Here is a 19,091-nt window from a genome sequence, read left to right on the forward strand (position 1 = left end):
ACTAATATTCCCAAACTAATACACATAATAGATAACTTTGGAACCTTTTCGGGATATAAAATGAATGCTTCTAAGTCAGAGATTCTCTGGCTTAGAAAAGGGTCGGACTCAATAAGCAATTGCCCGTTTAAAGAGGTAACAAAATCATTCAAATACTTGGGCATCAATGTCCCAGTCAAACCATCAGATCTCTATAGGCTCAATATAACACCAATAATGTCGCTTATACGTGAAAAATTGACAACTTGGCAAAATCTCCCAATTTCATTATCTGGGAGAATCGCATTATATAAGATGATTCTCCTACCAAAACTTCTGTATGTGTTACAGAACATCCCCATTTTTTTCTCTGAAAAAGACATTCGGTCTCTCAACTCGGCAATCAGAAATTTCATATGGCAAGAGAAAAGATCTAGGATCTCTATATCTAAACTTTCAATAGGGAAAGAATCCGGAGGATTAGCTCTTCCGGATATAAGATTGTATAACTTAGCATTTCTGGCGCGTACAGTAACAGACTGGGTCTGTATTAAAAACTACGTAACTAATAATATATTAGATGAAAATATATGCTTCCCTTTCCTTCCGATAGGATTGATCCATTGCGAACCAAAAACACTACCAACAGAAATTAAGAAACTTAAAACTTACCTTAACCCTATCAAGGCATGGTGGAAAATTGCTAAACTTTTTAAAGTTAATTGTAAAGCCTAACAATTTCTCCCAATTAGAGGGAACCCCGAATTCTATCCAGGATTGAACTCAGCAATCTTTGATAAATGGGCTGATCTAGACTTAAAGAGAGTGCAACAGCTTATTAGATTTGACACAAATTGTTTAAAATCTTTTGAGGAATTAAAATGTGAGTTCAAGCTAGCTAATAACCAATTTTTCGCGTACCTACAAATAAGACATTACACCTCAGAATTAGTCAGGATGCTGGGCTGGGATTGGGACATGGGTAAAATTGAAAACTGGTTGTCATTAACAAAGGGTGGATACACTTCAATTACCTATTGCTATAACTCCTTAGTCGGTACTAAGGGAACTCCTATTTTAGAGCAGCTAGCATTAGGATGGAATAGATCAGTCGCTTCTAATAGCATAGATCCAAAGTTTATCCAAAAATCTATCAGTAAAGTTTACCAGGCCACACTCTCAGCCACCTGGAGAGAGGCACACATTAAAATCCTACATAAAGTATATTTTACGCCAGAAAAGGGTTATAAAATAAATAATTTAAACTTTAACAAATGTCCAAAATGTGCCCTCCCAGCGGCAGATTTAAAACATATGATTTGGAGCTGCCCGAAAATCAAGCAAATGTGGCTGAAAATACAATACTGGCTTAATAACACATTGGAGGCTCCCCCTCTGGATCTCACATTTATACAAATTGTGTTTTGTATTAAACAAGGGGAAGGGCAACATCCCCAGGAAAAATTAATAACTCTTTCAATCCTGGCAGCTAGATACTCAATTATTAAAGCCTGGAAAAGTCATAAAGCCCCAGGGCTGTCAGAAATAAAAAATTGCCTCAAGAAACAATGCATATTAGAGCAAAGAGATACTAATATAAACAATGAGGCGGATATAAAAATATTTTTCAAGAAATGGGCAGCTTTCATAAAAAGCTACCCAGAAAACGAAATAGAGAATCTGATTTTTCCATTTAGGAATTCCGAATTGGTTCAATTGGAATTGTGGTAGGGAGGGGGGGGGGGAGGAACCTCTTGAGAGGGTGTGTGGCCCCCCTTTGTCTTTTTTTTTTTTTTTTTCTCTTTCTCTTCTTTTTTCTGTTTTTTTTCTTTTTTTTTTTTTTTTTCTCTCCCTTTTATTTTTTCCTTTTTTATGAAGTCAGGTCTCCATACAGGTAGTAGGTAGACTTGGCTTGATAATTTGAAAAATCAGCAATTCGATTTTCTATGTATTTTTGTCAATAAGTTAAAAGGATGTAAACAAACTTCTCTTTGCTTTTTGTAAAAATTAATCATATTCCTTTTTTTTCTTATGTGTTGTAACATTGTTTGCTGTGATAATAAATAAAAATTAAAAAAAAAAAAAAATTGCATGCTCTATTCAAATCATTAAATAAAAAAAAATTGGGTTTATTGTCCCTTTAAGTACTTGTACATTGCAAATGCACCAATTCCAACATTTAAATTTACTTCTATTATCTAATTTTCTTTATTCTCTTGGAATCCTTTGTTGAAGAAACAGCAATGCACATGGGTGAGCCAATATGAGGCATGTGCAGCTAACAATTAGTAGCTTATGATCCTACCTAGGTATGCTTTTGAACAAAGGATACGAAAATATCTAAACAAATTAGATAATAGAAGTAAATTGGAAAGTTGTTTAGAATCACATGAAGGGGAAAAATTGGTTTTAATCAAAGACTGATGCAAGTGATACTTGAACCATGTCATATTGTGAAAGTTATTGAACTATCTTACATCTGACAGAATCTTGTGAATGCATTTCAGCCTCTCCTTGGTCGGCAGCAAAAATGTACACCTTTTAAACAATAAGCCTGGAAAGAAACAGGGAGCCAAATTAGTGAAATCATGCATCAAATATCTTTGCTTTGTTGTATAATACTAAATTCCTAACACATGTTTGTTAAATTACTTTACTCAAAGATAAATTAATAATTGGGCTGGGGTCCAAAATTAAAGGGACACTGAACTCAAATTTTTTCTTTCGTGATTCAGATAGAGCATGAACTTTTAAACAACTTTCTAATTTACTCCTATTATCAAATTTTATTAATTCTCTTGGTATCTTTATTTAAAATGCAAGAATGTAAGTTTAGATGCCGGCCCATTTTTGGCTAACAACCTGGGTTGTTCTTGCTGATTGGTGAATAAATTCATCCACCAATAAAAAAGTGCTGTACAAAGTTCTAAACCAAAAAAAAAGCTTAGATGCATTCTTTTTCAAATAAAGATTGCAAGAGAATGAAGAATAATTGATAATAGGAGTAAATTAGAAAGTTGCTTAAAATGTTATGCTCTATCTGAATCACAAAAGAAAAAAAATAGGTTCAGTGTCCCTTTAAGTAGGCATGTGCATTCACACAATTTATTAGGAAATGAATGCCGAATATGACTGCCACCAGCAGCAATTGGCTATTTTCAGAGCCTAATTTCTTCCTGTGAAGTGAAACACACTAAGATCTGAATTTGCACAGATTGTAGGGTTAGATTACAAGTGGCGTGCTAACTGTTGCGCGAAAGCTATATCAGGGGCTCCCTTACATATGCGGCGTTGCCCACAAAAGCAAAGAGCGGTTTTGGTATCCTATATACAGCGCCGCATATAAATGCGGTACGTATATTTCACCCGTCGCCCGCAATTTTTACTCCCATAGGCTAACATGGGATTGCGTCGTAAATCGGTATCCAATATCCAGCGCAAGGACTTACGTGGCGAAAATGGAGAAATCTTACTCCATTTTTACCTCCCATAAAAGAGTATGGAAGCACCGTAACTTCCGAAAATTCTTGCAAAAATAAACTAACACCTAACGTATGCGCAATGTCTATCTACCTGTCAACCACAATCCTCCACCGCAATAACTAATAAAGTATATTAACTCCTATATCCGCCATCAAACCCACACCGCAATTAATAACTGAATTATTAACCCCTAAATCCGCCAACCCCAACATTGCAAACTACCTATTTAAACTATTAACCGCTAATCCGCCATTAACCCACAACGCAATAAACCCATTAAAACTATTAACCCCTAATCTGCCATTAATCCACAATGCAATAAACCCATTAAAAATATTAAACTCTAAACCGCCAAAGCCCACAACGCAATAAACCCATTAAAACTATTAACCGCTAAACCTCCAAAGCCCACAATGCAATAAACCTAACCCCCCTAATCTAACCACCCATAACCTAACCCCCCTAACCTAAACCCCCTAAATGAACCCAAATTACCTAATTTACAAAATACTAAAGTTACTATTAAATTTAAAAAAACTAACACTACTTTAAAAATACAAATTAACTAAGTATAAATTAAAGGGACTGTCTAATCAAAATTCTGGAGTAGACTGTCCCTTTAAGCTACAATTACAGAAAATAAAAAAATCTAAGATTACAGAAAATAAAAAATAAAATTACCAAATTTAAAAAAATTAAACCTAATCCCTCTGAAAATAAAAAAGCCCCCCCAAAATAAAAACACACCCTATTCTAATAAACTACCAGTAGCCCTTAAAAGGGCTTTTTGCAGGGCATTGCCCCAAGATAATCAGCTCTTTTACAAAAAAATACACAAAGCCCCCCTAACAGTAAAACCACCCACCCACCAAACTCCCCCAAATAAAATAACCTAACACTAAAAACCCTAAACTACCCATTGCCCTGAAAAGGGCATTTGTTGGGCATTGCCCTTAAAAGGGCATTCAGCTCTTTTACTGCCCACCCTATCTAAATAAAATAAAATAAAAAAACCCTTTAAAAACCCTAAGTCTAAGCCCCAGGTTGCTACTCACCGTTCCTGAAGTTCAGGCGGAGAAGGTCCTGTTCCAGGCGGTGAAGTCTTCTTCCAAGCTGCGACCTCTTCTTTCTTCTTCATAGAACATACTTCGTGGAGCGGAGCTGAAGACTGAAGACCGCTGAGCTGAAGACCGGGGACCCTGGAACTGAAGACCGGCGACCCTGGAACTGAATAGCCAATGGAATTTCAGTAACTCTCATCCTATTGGCTGATTTGAACAGCCAATAGGATTTGAGTAGCTTTCATCCTATTGGCTGATTTGAATTTGAAGAATCAAATCAGCCAATAGGAATTCAAGGGACGCCATTTTTAATCGTGTCCCTTGAATTCTCTATCCAGTGTGCGGCGAAGACCGTACGAAGAGGATCTTCCACGATCCATGGCTCTGCGGTAACTGGTCTTCAGTTCCAGGGTCGCCGGTCTTCAGCTCCCTGGTCATCAGTCTTCAGCTCCGCTCCGCGAAGGATGTTCCAGGAAGAAGAAAGAAGAGGTTGCCTCTTGGAAGAAGACTACAGACTAGATACGTTTACACTTTTAGAAAATATCAGGTAGACTTGCTGGGCCTATGGCTCTTAACTGCCATTATAATAAAGGTTATGCAGTCCAGCTAGAATGCTTGCATTACAGCCTATACCGACACGATCCATTCCGCCATCTGAGACCAGTAGTTATGGATTTTGCCAAACAAAAATGTTTCTCAAAACTCATAACTTAAATTTTACAAAGTACTCTAACACCCGTAAACTACCTATTAACCCCTAAACCCGCCACCCTCCTGCATCACAAATACTATATTACACCTATTAACGCCTAATCTGCTGCCCACCCCCATCGTGACTATTAAATAAACCTATTAACCCCTAATCCACCACCCACCCATATCGCCAACACTAAATAAATCTAGTAACCTCTAATCTGACGCTCCCCGACATCGCTGACACTAAATAAAATGATTAACCCCTAATCCACCGCCCACCCACATCGCCTACACTAAATAAATCTAGTAACCCTAATCCACCACTCCCAGACATCGTCTACACTAAATAAAATGATTAACCCCTAATGCGCGGCCCCCGACATCGCTGACACTAAATAAACCTATTAACCCCATAACCTAACACCCCCTAACTTTAAATTAAATGTTTCAATATAACTATCTTAAAATAAATAAAAACTTACCTGTGAAATAAAAAAAAAATAAGATTAAACTATAAATTAACCTAACATTACTATTAAAATAAAATTAAAAAAAAATACCAATTAAAATTCCTAAATTACATGATTAAAAAAACCTATCACTATGAAAAAATAAAAAACCTAAATTACAAATTTAAAAAATCCTAATACTACGAAAAAAATAAAAAAAATCTAACATTACAGAAAATAATAAACACTAAAATTACGAAAAATAAAAAAAATCTAAGATTACAAAAAATAATGAATGAAATTATCAAAAATAAAAACAATTACACCTAATCTAATAGCCCTATAAAATAAAAAAGCCACTCCAAAATAAAAACACCCCCTAACCTACAATATACTACCAATAGCCCTTAAAAGGGCATTTTGTAGGGCATTGCCCTAAGTTAAACAGCTCTTTTACATACAAACATTTACAAATTTCCCCCAACATTAAAATCCCTCACCCAACCAACCCCCCAAAATAAAAAAACCTAAGTCTAAAAAACCCTAAGCTGGGATGAAGATAGAAGATGTCCCCGCAATGGATGAAGACTTCTCACCGCTTGGATGAAGACTTCTCGCCGCTTGGATGAAGACTTCTCACCGCCTGGATGAAGACTTCTCGCCGCTTGGATGAAGACTTCTCGCCGCTTGGATAAAGACTTCTCGCCGCTTGGATGAAGACTTCTCACCGCCTGGATGAAGACTTCTCGCCGCTTCGATGGAGACTTCTCACCGCCTGGATGAAGACTTCTCGCTGCTTGGATGAAGACTTCTCACCGCCTGGATGAAGACTTCTCGCTGCTTGGATGGAGACTTCTCGCCGCTGGATGAAGACTTCTCGCCGCCTGGATAGAGATGGATGTCCTGACTTCAGGAACCGTTAGTAGATATTCTGGGGTTAGTGTTAGTTTTTTTTTTTGGGGGGGGGGTGTTTTTTTTAAGATTAGGGCTTTGGGCACTGTAAAAGAACTGAATGTCCTTTTAAGGGCAGTAAAAGAGCTGAATGCCCATACAAATGTCCCTTTATGGGCAATGGGTAGCTTAGGTTTTTTGTAGGTTGGTTGGGTGTTTTTTTTTTTTTTTTTTAAATATGTTTTTTTTTTATTGAGGACACATCAAAACAATGAAGGTATAACAGTTGCATGCATATTTGTGGCATTCAAGATCTTCCCAGTTGACATCTTCAACTTAGCTGGTACATTCATCAATGGGATATAGTTGAATAAGGAATACAACAAAGCAAGGTATACGTAGTAATACTATAAAATTATATTTGGTAATATAGCATTATAGATTTCAGAATACAAGTTGCCAAGTTTACCAGTCTGTCTACCTGTATGTGCCCCTCAATATATTTTATTTAATAAAAAACTTAACATAACTTTACTAACCTAATAACCTATTAACCTTAGAACTAATGATATCCCTATCCATACTTGTAGTGACACATCCATGTTCAAGAAGACGGAATAGGGAAAATTGAGGCAGAGAGAAGAAAAAATATATATTTTTTAATATATTACATATATAATACTTAAGGGGGAGAAAAACATTTTTCTTAAAAAAAAAAAAGTCTCAATGAGTATTCCTTCAGGTTCTCTTGTTGCATCTTGGAGGGGTCGTGTTTAAAACAATGATGCCCATTCTCCCCGCAAGTCTGCCTCTAGCATTATCTCATGTTGCATGAAAGGTTTAAGGATTTGTTTTTGTTTTCCCAATGACAATTTTTCCAAAAAGGCTGGCAATCAGTGTTTAATGTATAGAATGACATCTTGTTGTTCAATTAAATAGTGTTTGTAGAGAGCTCTTTTAAATTGAGTCATACTAGGGGGTTTCTAGAACACCATAGGGTTAAAATGCAGTGTCTTGCAACAAGTGTACAAAGGGTTAGTAGGGGGTGAAGCTTGCTGCTTAGGTTATTCCATGTGAACAGATAAATATAGGTGATATTGAAAGTTATTTCAATAGATAGAACTATTTTAAACCAATATTGTATGAGTCCCCCCAAAAAATAGTGAGAAAAGGAGGGATTAGGAAAATGGCATTTTATTTAGTGATTTGGATGTTGTCGGTTACATTTTACCCATCTACTAGGCGCAATGTAGTCTCTATTAGTTAATCTTATATGTGCCTCCCGCATTGTCATTGTCAATGTGGCTGATTTAACTTTCAGAAGGCTGTTTTTAATGTCTAAAATAGTAATTTTATTAGTTGTGTCTAATTGTAATTTCCCTATAATGTCCGTGTGGGCTTTAGTCGTTTGCTGTCTTAGTAGCTCTTGATAAAATTCTAATATTGAAAATCGTCTCACAGTAAACACTATTTGTGAGATTGCAAAAGGCGTTTGGTTCCAAAAATTTGGATTAGATTCTTCCAATGTTGTAATATAGTGCCTAAGTTGTAAACAGGCATAGAAATGTTTATGTGGCAGGTCGAATTTGGTTTTCAAGTCTTGAAATGTTTTCACGGTGTGCAAAAGTGGATCCAGAGCATCCCCCACCCTTCTCAATCCTATCTCTTTCCATAGAGCAAAGGGGGCATATTCATCTCCCGCTGGGAAGCTAGCATTTCCTGTTAAAGGTATGAATTTTGGGGAGGGTTGCGGGTATCCCGGCAATGTGTGGGCTTGTGACCATGCTTTAAGGGGATCTCTATACATGAAGTTTTTTTTTTATATTTTGTGGGAGCTCTTTTAAAGAGCAGTAGGGAAGATAGGCCAGGGCGTATGGTGCTTTTACTCTTCTAAGGTTTTATCATAGAAGTGTGCTGTATCTAATTGCCAGTCTGTCACTAACCATAATAAAGTTGCCCAGTTGTAGAAATGAATATTTGGCAACCCCAGGCCTCCATTTAAATAGGAAAGTTGGAGTTTCTGAGCTGCAATTCGCAATTTTTCCCTCGCCCAATGAAGTGACCAATAGCTCTTTCTAATTTCCTAATGTCTCCTTTAGTCAGTAGGAAGGCCAGCATAAGTAGTGGGTATAGAATCTTTGGGAGAAGAGACATTTTTAATAGGTTTACATTTTTGTTCAAATTTATACCCATATAAGTAAGTGAGTTGGATACTTCTACAAAAGGGTAAGCTGTGGTATCAGTATTATGTTTATGTAGCCATAGGATTTCTGATTTGGAATTATTTGTCTTATAGCCTGAAAATTTACCAAATGTATCTAGAGTATCTAAAATTATAGGAACATGTACTTTTGGGGAATAAACAAACAGAATCATGTCATCTGCATACAATGCTAACTTATGTGTGTTGTTTTTAATATTCAAACCTGGAAAGATCTGTCTCAACTTCACTGCTAAGGGCTTCAGAGCTAAATCAAAAATCAGAGGGGACAAAGGGCATCTCTGTCTGGTGCCTCTCTCCAGAACAAAATCCGGAGATTAACTCCCATTGACTAATATGCGGGCTGTAGGGGTTGAGTATATTTTACGCAGTTCTTGTATATAGGGACCTTGGAAATTAAAACGGTCTAGAGCATCAAAAAGATAGGGCCATTCAACACGATCAAAAGCCTTTTCCACATCCAGGGAAAAAAGAAAGGCTTCCGATTTTTCGTCTTCCGAGGTTGTGTTTCCCCATTCCCAGTAATGGTGTATAACATGGAGCACTCGTCTTAAAGTTGTCACAGAGGTACGTTTATATACAAAGCCTGTCTGATCAGAATGCAATAAGGAGGGTAAGATAGTTTTTAAACGATTTGCTAGAATTTTAGTAAATGCCTTATAGTCCACATTGAGGAGTGAAATTGGGCAATATGACTCTGGTAGTGAGTGGTCTTTACCTAGCTTAGGAATTAAAGTTATATGCGCAGAAGAAAAGGTATTAGAAGGAAGATCATCCTCCTGAAGAAGGCCATTATAGAGCTTACTTAACATAGGTGATACTTGGGGCAGTAGCACCCGATAGAACTCTATCGGCAGACCATCAGGACCTGCTGCTTTACCTATTGCTAGTGATTTGATCGTGGATTGAATCTCAATTATCGAGATGGGGGCATTGAGAGAGTCTAACTGGTCTTTACCTAGTTGAGGGAGTGTTACTGTACTCCAAAATTTTTCCAATGTCTCTTTTGCTGCTTCAGGTTGCTTAGCATATAAATGTTTAAAATATGATGCAAAACATTGTGATATATCTATCGATGTTTTGTATGTAGTGCCTTTGTAATTTAAAGCTGCAACTTCCCTTCTTGTCTCTTTTTTGTTCACTAGAGAAGCCAACAACCTACCTGATCTATTTCCAAATCTATGGAATTTACTCATGGTTTTTAAAAGCTCAGATGCTGCTTTTTAAAAGCTCAGATGCTGCTTTTTGCTTTAAAAATGCTTCTAATTCCTCCTGGGCTAGAAGGAATGCATTGCATGCGTTCCTGGATTTGCTTATAGTGTATGTTTGATAGGATTGTTCAAGATGTTTCTATAGTTCGTTATATTTTTGTTGGGTTCTATGTTTTAAATTTGTCACATAGGAAATAATGTGTCCTGTAAGGACTGTTTTAGCAGTATCAAAACAAAAACAGTTGGGGTCTATCAAGGTGTTTCTGGTTTTCGGTATAGAAATTGTTCCAGCAGTGTACTAGATGCTTTTGAAAAGCCTCAATGTGTACCAAGTAAGACGGAAATTTGGGTGTGTTTCTGTTTGGTCTAGGTCTATGGAGTTTTAATATCAGCCCAATAGGAGCATGGTCCAAAAGTAGAATTGTGTGTATTTTCTCCTGACTAATGCAGGGAATCAGAGAATCTGACACCCAGAACATCTATTCTAGAAAGTGAACCCGCAGTTTTTGACAAACATGTGTAGTCCCTGTCCAATGAATGTCTCCTTCTCCAAATGTCGCACACCTTTAAAGCCATCTGTAACTTGTGGAATATTTTGTTTTCAAATTTCCCCATGTATCTCAGAAGCCTAATATTAACAAATTAAGGTTGCAACCTATCCATCTGAGGGTTTGGGGCCAGATTAAAGTCTCCCTCCAAAATAAACGTAAAACCTATGAAAGGGGTTAAAGCCTGAATTAGCCTGTCCCAGAAGGGAAAGTCTTTACTGTTGTGTGCATAAATGTTACATAATATGTATATTACGTTATTAAATTTAAATTTCTGAGTAAGGAATCTGCCCTCCCCATCTTTACATGTCTGGAGGATATCTACTGGTTGTCGTTTCCCAAATAGAACGGCCAGACCTCTATATGAGCTTGTGTGAGAAAGGTAGGATATCGATCCCACCCATGTCCATTGTAGCTTGTCATGCTCTGCATCTGTTAAGTGTGTTTCCTGTAGGAACGCAATGTCAGAATCAAGCCTTTTCAGATGAGATAAGATTGATTTCCTTTTGACTGGGGAATTGATGGCCCAACGTTCCATGAGGTTAGTTTAAGTGTCATTTATAATACAAATAGGAAGAAAGAGTAAAAAGCTGGGAGATATTTGTAAATAAGGGGTAAGGGAATAGGGGAGAGAAAAAAAATTCAACATCGGTATAAGGGAGAGTTCCTCCTCTCCCAGGCAATAGATATCAATCCACACTGTGCCTTTATTTAGCTGCATAGGATTTAATCTGCACTTTAGTCTGCACTCATAAGAGTTGTGGATCATGTGATGGATAAGGTATGTGTGGACACCATCTTGAGGAATAACTATGTCTATATGCGTTAACAAATTGATGATAACATTTTGAAAATATAATAGACATTCAGAGATAATTTAATATATAACAATGAATAATTGAAAATCAGTTTTGAATCATATCTCCTACCCCATCTAGAGAATCTGAATAAGTGTGCTTTAAACTTGTTAACTGCAAGCCCTTTCTCAGCATGTGTAAACATTAGAGCACAGAGGGCGATCCCTGAAGATAGTCTGAAATTTACCAGTCTCTGCCTCAACAGAATGCAATATGTGTGTATCACAATTGATGTAAATGAAATATGCGGGAGACTTATGATGTTCAATGTGTCAGCAAATTAAATCTTAAGGTATAACCCTGTATAGAAAAGGAAACAATAAACTAGATCTATTCTCCTTACAAATAACTTACAACTATTTGTATGCTGTGGAGTCTTAGAGATAGTTGACATTTGTAGTATAGAGCCTGTAACCTGTTGTGTATGTAATTGTGTATTATCATTCTTCAATGTCAATTCTTCAAAATATATATTAGTGATCAACAGGTACCTGTTCCACAATTGTTTCTGGAGAGACGAAAGCATGTTAAGCATACAATATTTAAACACAGCTACATTTATAAAAGTTAACAACAAAATAAGAACTAGAACCAAGACCATTCTTGAATGAAGGCCTAAGAACCTTAACAGTAAATAGGGTTTTGTACTCCCCATTTGGAAGCCTTGTATCTAGGCTAAAGTAACCTTGTACAGAAAAAGATATAATAAGCGAAACTATCCTCCTCATAAATAGCTGATAAATATCTGTATGCTGTGGAGTCTCAGAGATAGCTAGAACTTGCGATATGGAGCCAATAACCTTTTGAGTAAACCATTGTGTAGTATCATTTTTTTTATGTCAATTCTTCAAGATAGGTATTAGTGATCATCAAGTACCTGCTTAACAATTTTTTATGGAATGACAATAGCATGGTAAGCATACAACATTTAAACAGAAATAACTCCATAAAGATTAACAACAGAATAAAAACTAAAACCATTACTGAGCAATGGTTAGAAAATCTTAACATTAACAGAGGTTGGTATTCCCCATTTAGGAACCTTTTTCCTAGGCCAAACCAGTGTAACACAAATATAATCAACATTTGTATATCCCAGTTTGCATAAGTACATAGCCATAAATATTTAATATCAAATGCATATTTACGTGTTAGTCATTGTAAATGTCCTTCAAGCAGCCTCTTGTCATCTCTCTGTTGCTAAGTAACTTTTCACAGCCTAAGGGGAGTGGAAGAATTTGGACCAAAAGCTGTATGCAGAAGGAGATTTTCAGGAAATAATAAGGCACCAGCCGTCCCTGTTCATAGAGACGTGAGCACACTGGGGTGAAATCCTTGAGTTGTCTAGAAACTCCCCGAGGAAAAGTCCTGAAATAACAGGAGTCGACTGCCTTCATATATCCCTTCTTTTTGTAACCTGTAGGCTCTAAGAATCCTTAGCTTTTCCTGAAAGTTAAGGCACTTGAAAATGACTTGTCTTGGTTTTGCTTTGCTGTTCTCCATATTGCGTTCGGGGCCAACTCTGCGTGCCCTCTCTACATCTATAGGCAGGATGTCTTAGGGAATTCCCAAAGGTTTCGGGAAAACCAGGGCAGTGAATGCCAGAAGATCTTTCCCTTTAACATTTTCGGGTAGGCCCACTATGCGCAGGTTATTACGACAACTATGAATCTCTAAATCATCCACACATTCTTGTAGGATCTTATTATTGCGTAGTAGTTGTTGTGGTGAATTATTAGCTTCCGTTTGCCTGTCCTCCACCTCTAAAATTCTGCTTTCCGCACTGGAAAGGCAAGTTGAGTACTGTCTGACCTCACTTGTCAAGGTATCTAAGCCAGCTTCCAGGGTCTTCATTTAGGGCAAAAAAAGGGCTTTAAATCTTTCATAAGTTGATTTTAAACTCCATTCTGTTTGACAGCTTCCTCAGAATGTGGAGAGATATCTGCAAGTACTTCAATTTGATGTTGTGATTTCTTATCATTGGCCTTATTTTTGTAGCTCATGCTGTCTTTCTTTGAAAATATTTATCCACTTCAAATCGAGATTATCCCCCACCTAGGCCCCACATATGAAAATTGGTTTCGCTACACACAGATGTCAGATTTTCTCATGAGAAACCCACACACAGCCCAATCCACATGCAACTTAACCAATTTTGAAAGCATCTGCATCCAGAATACCTTAAACAAGGGTCTCCTATCGACCTCATATCAAATACTCATGCACCCGTACACTACCTCGCTCCCTTCCTATGCAGACAAATGGAAAAAAGAGATAGGTGCACACCAGACTCAAACAACATGGAAACACATCTTCTCCTCCATGACTAAGTCCTCATCTTCTATATACACATTAGACATGAATGTTAAATTCTTATGCTGATGGTATTATACTCCGTCCCGTCTACATATAATTTTCCCCACCACCTCCCCAACCTTTTGGAGAGGTTGCAACATAGAAGGTATTTTGTGGGCCTGTCCCATCACCCAATCCTACTGGCTAGCGACCAAGGCCGAAATAGAAAAGGCACTTTTAATTACCCTAGACCTAAACATTTGGTTTCTCCTTTTCAATAAATTCACTAAGATTAAGTGTAAATTGAGACTCGCACTGCTGACCATTATGGTCAACCCAGCAAAAAGACTTATCCCAAATAATTGGAAATCACTGCACCTCCCACCGATTACCATTTGGAGAGAGATGACCTCCCAATCCCTCCAGCTGGAAAAATACCACTACACACACAGTAAACGTCTAAACAACTATCAATCCATTTGTTTCCTCTGGGAAGAATATTTAAATCAAGTATCACCACCAACAAGATCACACTCCACCTCCCTCAGAGCCCCCTTTGCATCCACAACCACCATAGACCGAGCAATACAATTCAACTCCTCTATAGGTGATGTCTTTGTGCCTCCCTGCGAGAACAACATCGCATCCTGTACATCTTATGTTGTTTTTTCTTTTGTTCTCTGTATTTTATGGTTATATACCGTGTTTATGTAAACAAGTTTGTAATGTGTCCTTCTTTTGGATGTTCTCAATCATACTGAACTTTTCTTTTGTGTGATCACAGTAAATTGTTTGTATTGTTTGCTACATCTTCAATAAAGCTTTGTAAAACCAAAAAAATAAATAAAAGTAAAACAGAATTTATGCTTACTTGATAATTGTGATGTATCAAGTCCACGGATTCATCCATACTTATGGGATATTCTCCTTCCCAACAGGAAGTGGCAGAGAGAGCACCCACAGCAGAGCTGTCCATATAGCTCCTCCCTTAGCTCCACCCCCCAGTTATTCAACCGAAGGCTAGGAAGAAAAAGGAGAAACTATAGGGTGCAGTGGTGACTGAAGTTTTTTAAAATAAAAATATACTGCCTGTCTTAAATAGACAGGACGGGCCGTGGACTCGATACATCACAAGAGAAAGAAATTTATCAGGTAAGCATAAATTCTGTTTTCTCTTGTAAGATGTATCGAGTCCACGGATTCATCCATACTTATGGAATACCAATACCAAAGCTTTAGGACACGGATGAAGGGAGGGACAAGACAGGTACCTTAAACGGAAGGCACCACTGCTTGTAGAACCTTTCTCCCAAAAATAGCCTCCGAAGAAGCAAAAGTATCAAATTTGTAAAATTTGGAAAAAGTATGAAGCGAAGACCAAGTCGCCGCCTTACAAATCTGTTCAACAGAAGCCTCATTTTTAAAAGCCCATGTGGAAGCCACTGCTCTAGTAGAATGAGTAGTAATTCTTTCAGGAGGCTGCTTGCCAGCAGTCTCATAAGATAAACGGATGAAGCTTTTCAGCCAAAAGGAAAGAGAGGTAGCCGTAGCCTTTTGACGTTCCGTTTACCAGAATAAACAACAAACAATGAAGATGTTTGATGGAAATCTTTAGTTGCTTGTAAGTAGAACTTTAAAGCACGAACCACATCAAGATTGTGCAACAGACGTTCCTTATTTGATGAAGGATTAGGCCACAGTGAAGGAACAACAATCTCCTGATTGATATTCCTATTAGAAACAACCTTAGGAAGAAACCCAGGTTTGGTACGCAAAACCACCTTATCTGCATGGAAAACTAGGTAAGGTGAGTCACACTGTAAAGCAGATAACTCAGAAACTCTTCGAGCCGAAGAGATAGCTACTAAAAACAAAACTTTCCAAGATAGAAGCTTAATATCTATGGAATGCATAGGTTCAAACGGAACCCCTTGAAGAACATTAAGAACCAAATTTAGGCTCCATGGTGGAGCAACAGGTGTTAATACAGGCTTGATCCTGACCAAGGCCTGACTAAACGCTTGAACGTCTGGGACATCTGCCAGACGTTTGTGTAAAAGAATAGACAAAGCAGATATTGGTCCTTTTAAGGAACTAACTGATAATCCCTTCTCCAATCCTTCTTGGAGAAAGGACAACATTCTACGAATCCTAATCTTACTCCATGAGTAACCCTTGGATTCACACCAACAAAGATATCTGCGCCAAATCTTATGATAGATTTTCCTGGTGACAGGCTTTCTAGCCTGAATCAGGGTATCAATGGCCGACTCAGAGAAACCACGCTTTGATAGAATCAGGCGTTCAATCTCCAAGCAGTCAGACGCAGAGAAGTTAGATTTGGATGCTTGAATGGACCTTGAATTAGAAGGTCCTGCCTCATTGGCAGAGTCCACGGTGGAACAGATGACATGTCCACCAGGTCTGCATACCAAGTCCTGCGTGGCCATGCAGGCGCTATCAGAATCACTGAAGCTCTCTCCTGCTTGATTCTGGCAACCAGACGTGGGAGGAGAGGAAACGGTGGAAATACATAAGCCAGATTGAAGGACCAGGGCACCGCTAGAGCATCTATCAGTACCGCCTGGGGATCCCGGGACCTGGACCAGTAAGAAGGAAGTTTGGCGTTCTGTCGGGGCACCATCAGATCCAATTCTGGTGTGCCCCATAGCTGAGTCAGCTGGGCAAATACCTCCGGGTGGAGCTCCCACTCCCCCGGATGAAAAGTCTGACGACTTAGGAAATCAGCCTCCCAGTTCTCTACCCCTGGGATATGAATTGCTGAGAGATGGCAAGAGTGATCCTCTGCCCATCGGATTATTTTGGTTACCTCCATCATCCCTAGAGAACTCTGTGTTCCTCCTTGATGATTGATATAGGCTACAGTCGTGATGTTGTCCGACTGAAATCTGATGAATTTGGCCGCGGCTAGCTGAGGCCATGCCCGAAGCGCATTGAATATCGCTCTCAGTTCTAGAATGTTTATCAGGAGGAGAGATTCCTCCCGAGACCATAAGCCCTGTGCTTTCAGGGATTTTCAGACTGCACCCCAGCCTAGCAGGCTGGCCTCTGTCGTTACTATGAGCCACTCTGGCCTGCGGAAACACATTCCCTGAGACAGGTGGTCCTGAGACAACCACCAGAGAAGAGAACCTCTGGTCTCTTGGTCCAGATGCAGTTGAGGAGATAAATCTGCATAATCCCCACTCCACTGTTTGGAATCCATTGCCGCTACCATGAGTCCGATTACCTCCATACACTGAGCCACTGATGACCGAGGAATGGAATGAAGAGCTCAGCAAGTGATTAAAAGTTTTGATTTTCTGACCTCCGTCAGAAATATTTTAATTTCTACCGAGTCTATCAGAGTCGCTAGGAAGGAAACTCTTGTGAGAGGGACGAGAGAACTCTTTTTTATGTTCACCTTCCATCCGTGAGATCTCAGAAAAGCCAACACGATGTCCGTGTGAGACTTGGCTAGCTGGAAAGTCGGCGCCTGAATTAAGATGCCGTCTAGATAAGGCGCCACTGCTATACCCCGTGGTCTTAGAACCACCAAAAGGGACCCTGGCACCTTTGTGAAAATTCTGGGAGCCGTGGCCAACCCGAAAGGAAGTGCCACAAACTGGTAATGCCTGTCCAGAAAGGCGAATCTGAGGAATTGATGATGATCTCTGTGAATAGTGATGTGTAGATACGCATCCTTTAAATCCACGGTAGTCATATATTGACCCTCCTGGATCAGAGGAAGAATAGTCTGAACAGTCTCCATCTTGAAAGATCTTGTTTAGAATTTTGAGATCCAAGATCGGTCTGAAAGTTCCCTCTTTTTTGGGAACCACAAACAGGTTGGAGTAAAAACCTAGCCCTTGTTCCGCTCTTGGTATGTAGGTCTTCTACACAGCGTAAGAACGCCTCTCTCTTTGTCTGGTTTGCAGACAATTGAGAAATGTGAAATCTCCCCCTTTGGGGGGGAGTCTTTGAAGTCCAGAAGATATCCTTGGGACACCATTTCTAAAGCCCAGGAATCGTGAACATCTCTTGCCCAAGCCTGAGCGAAGAGAGAGAGTCTGCCCCCTACTAGATCCGGTCCCGGATCGGGGGCTACCCCTTCATGCTGTCTTACAGGCAGCAGCAGGCTTCTTGGCCTGTTTACCTTTGTTCCAAGCCTGGTTAGGTCTCCAGACTGACTTGGATTGGACAGAATTCCCCTCTTGCTTTGCTGCAGGGGAAGCTGAAGCGGGACCTTGATGAACAAAAATTTTCTTTAGGAGACCCTCTAATTTTTTATCCATAGGAGACCTAACCAGGCTTGGAACAAAGGTAAACAGGCCAAGAAGCCTGCTGCTGCCTGTAAGACAGCATGAAGGGGTAGCCCCCGATCCGGGACCGGATCTAGTAGGGGGCAGACTCTCTCTCTTCGCTCAGGCTTGGGCAAGAGATGTTCACTCCAGCAAGATGGCGCATTCAGCGTTTTTTAGGCTTCCAGAGGCAAGGGTCGATGATAATACTCTTCGAACTCGGATGAGCAGCTACCTCAATGTATAATTGCAATGCCCAGTAAGCTCGATGTGTGGGAAAAAGATGGGGTAGAATTATAAGGTTTTATTCCTCTTTTGTGTCGCGGAGCTCTTCACAGCACCTCCATCTTATAGTCCCGCCCCCCGCAATCCGGGTGGGGGGTTTTACTGTTGTCGGGACATTGTCATTTTTTTGTATGTAAAAGAGCTGTTAAACTTAGGGCAATGCCCTGCAAAAGGCCCTTTTAAGGGCTATTGGTAGTTTATTGTAGGTTAGAGGGTGTTTTTATTTTATAGGGCTATTGGATTAGGTGTAATTGTTTTTCTTTTTGATAATTTCGTTTATTATTTTTTGTAATTTTAGAGTTTTTTATTTTTTGTATTTTTAGTGTTTATTATATTTTGTAATGTTAGTATTTTTTATTTAGATTCGTAATTTAGGTTTTTAATTGGTAGTTTTTATTTTTATTTTATTAGAATAGTTATGTTAGGTTAATTTATAGTTTAATCTTAGTTTTTTTTTATTTCACAGGTAAGTTTTTATTTATTTTAAGATAGTTTTATTGTAACTTTTAATTTAAAGTTAGGGGGTGTTAGGTTTAGGGGTTAATAGTTTTATTAAGAGTTTTGCGATGTGGGGGTCTGGCAGTTTAGGGGTTAATAGGTTTAGTTTGTTAGTTACAATGGGGTGAGCTGGCGGTTTAGGGGTTAATAGGTTTATTTATTTGTGATGTGGGGGCTGGCGGTTTAGGGGTTAATAGGTTTATTTAGTGTCGGCGATGTCGAGGAGCGGCGGTTTAGGGGTTACTAACTTTATTTAGCATTGGCGATGTTGGGGGGCGGCGGATTAGTGGTTAATAACTTTATTTAGCATTGGTGA

The 19,091-nt window shown here is 38.8% G+C and overlaps 1 protein-coding gene across 1 annotated transcript in view; it reads right to left on the minus strand.

The window, feature by feature from the left end:
* FBXO47 (F-box protein 47) overlaps window positions 1-19,091 on the minus strand; it is a 512,374-nt gene that overhangs the window by 276,962 nt on the left and 216,321 nt on the right. The window contains exon 3 of the mRNA XM_053717491.1: window positions 2,457-2,533. Within this exon, the coding sequence (XP_053573466.1) occupies window positions 2,457-2,533 (77 nt within the window). The remainder of the gene's footprint in view (window positions 1-2,456; window positions 2,534-19,091) is intronic.

Source organism: Bombina bombina, chromosome 1, assembly GCF_027579735.1.
Source record: "Bombina bombina isolate aBomBom1 chromosome 1, aBomBom1.pri, whole genome shotgun sequence".
NCBI lineage: Eukaryota > Metazoa > Chordata > Amphibia > Anura > Bombinatoridae > Bombina > Bombina bombina.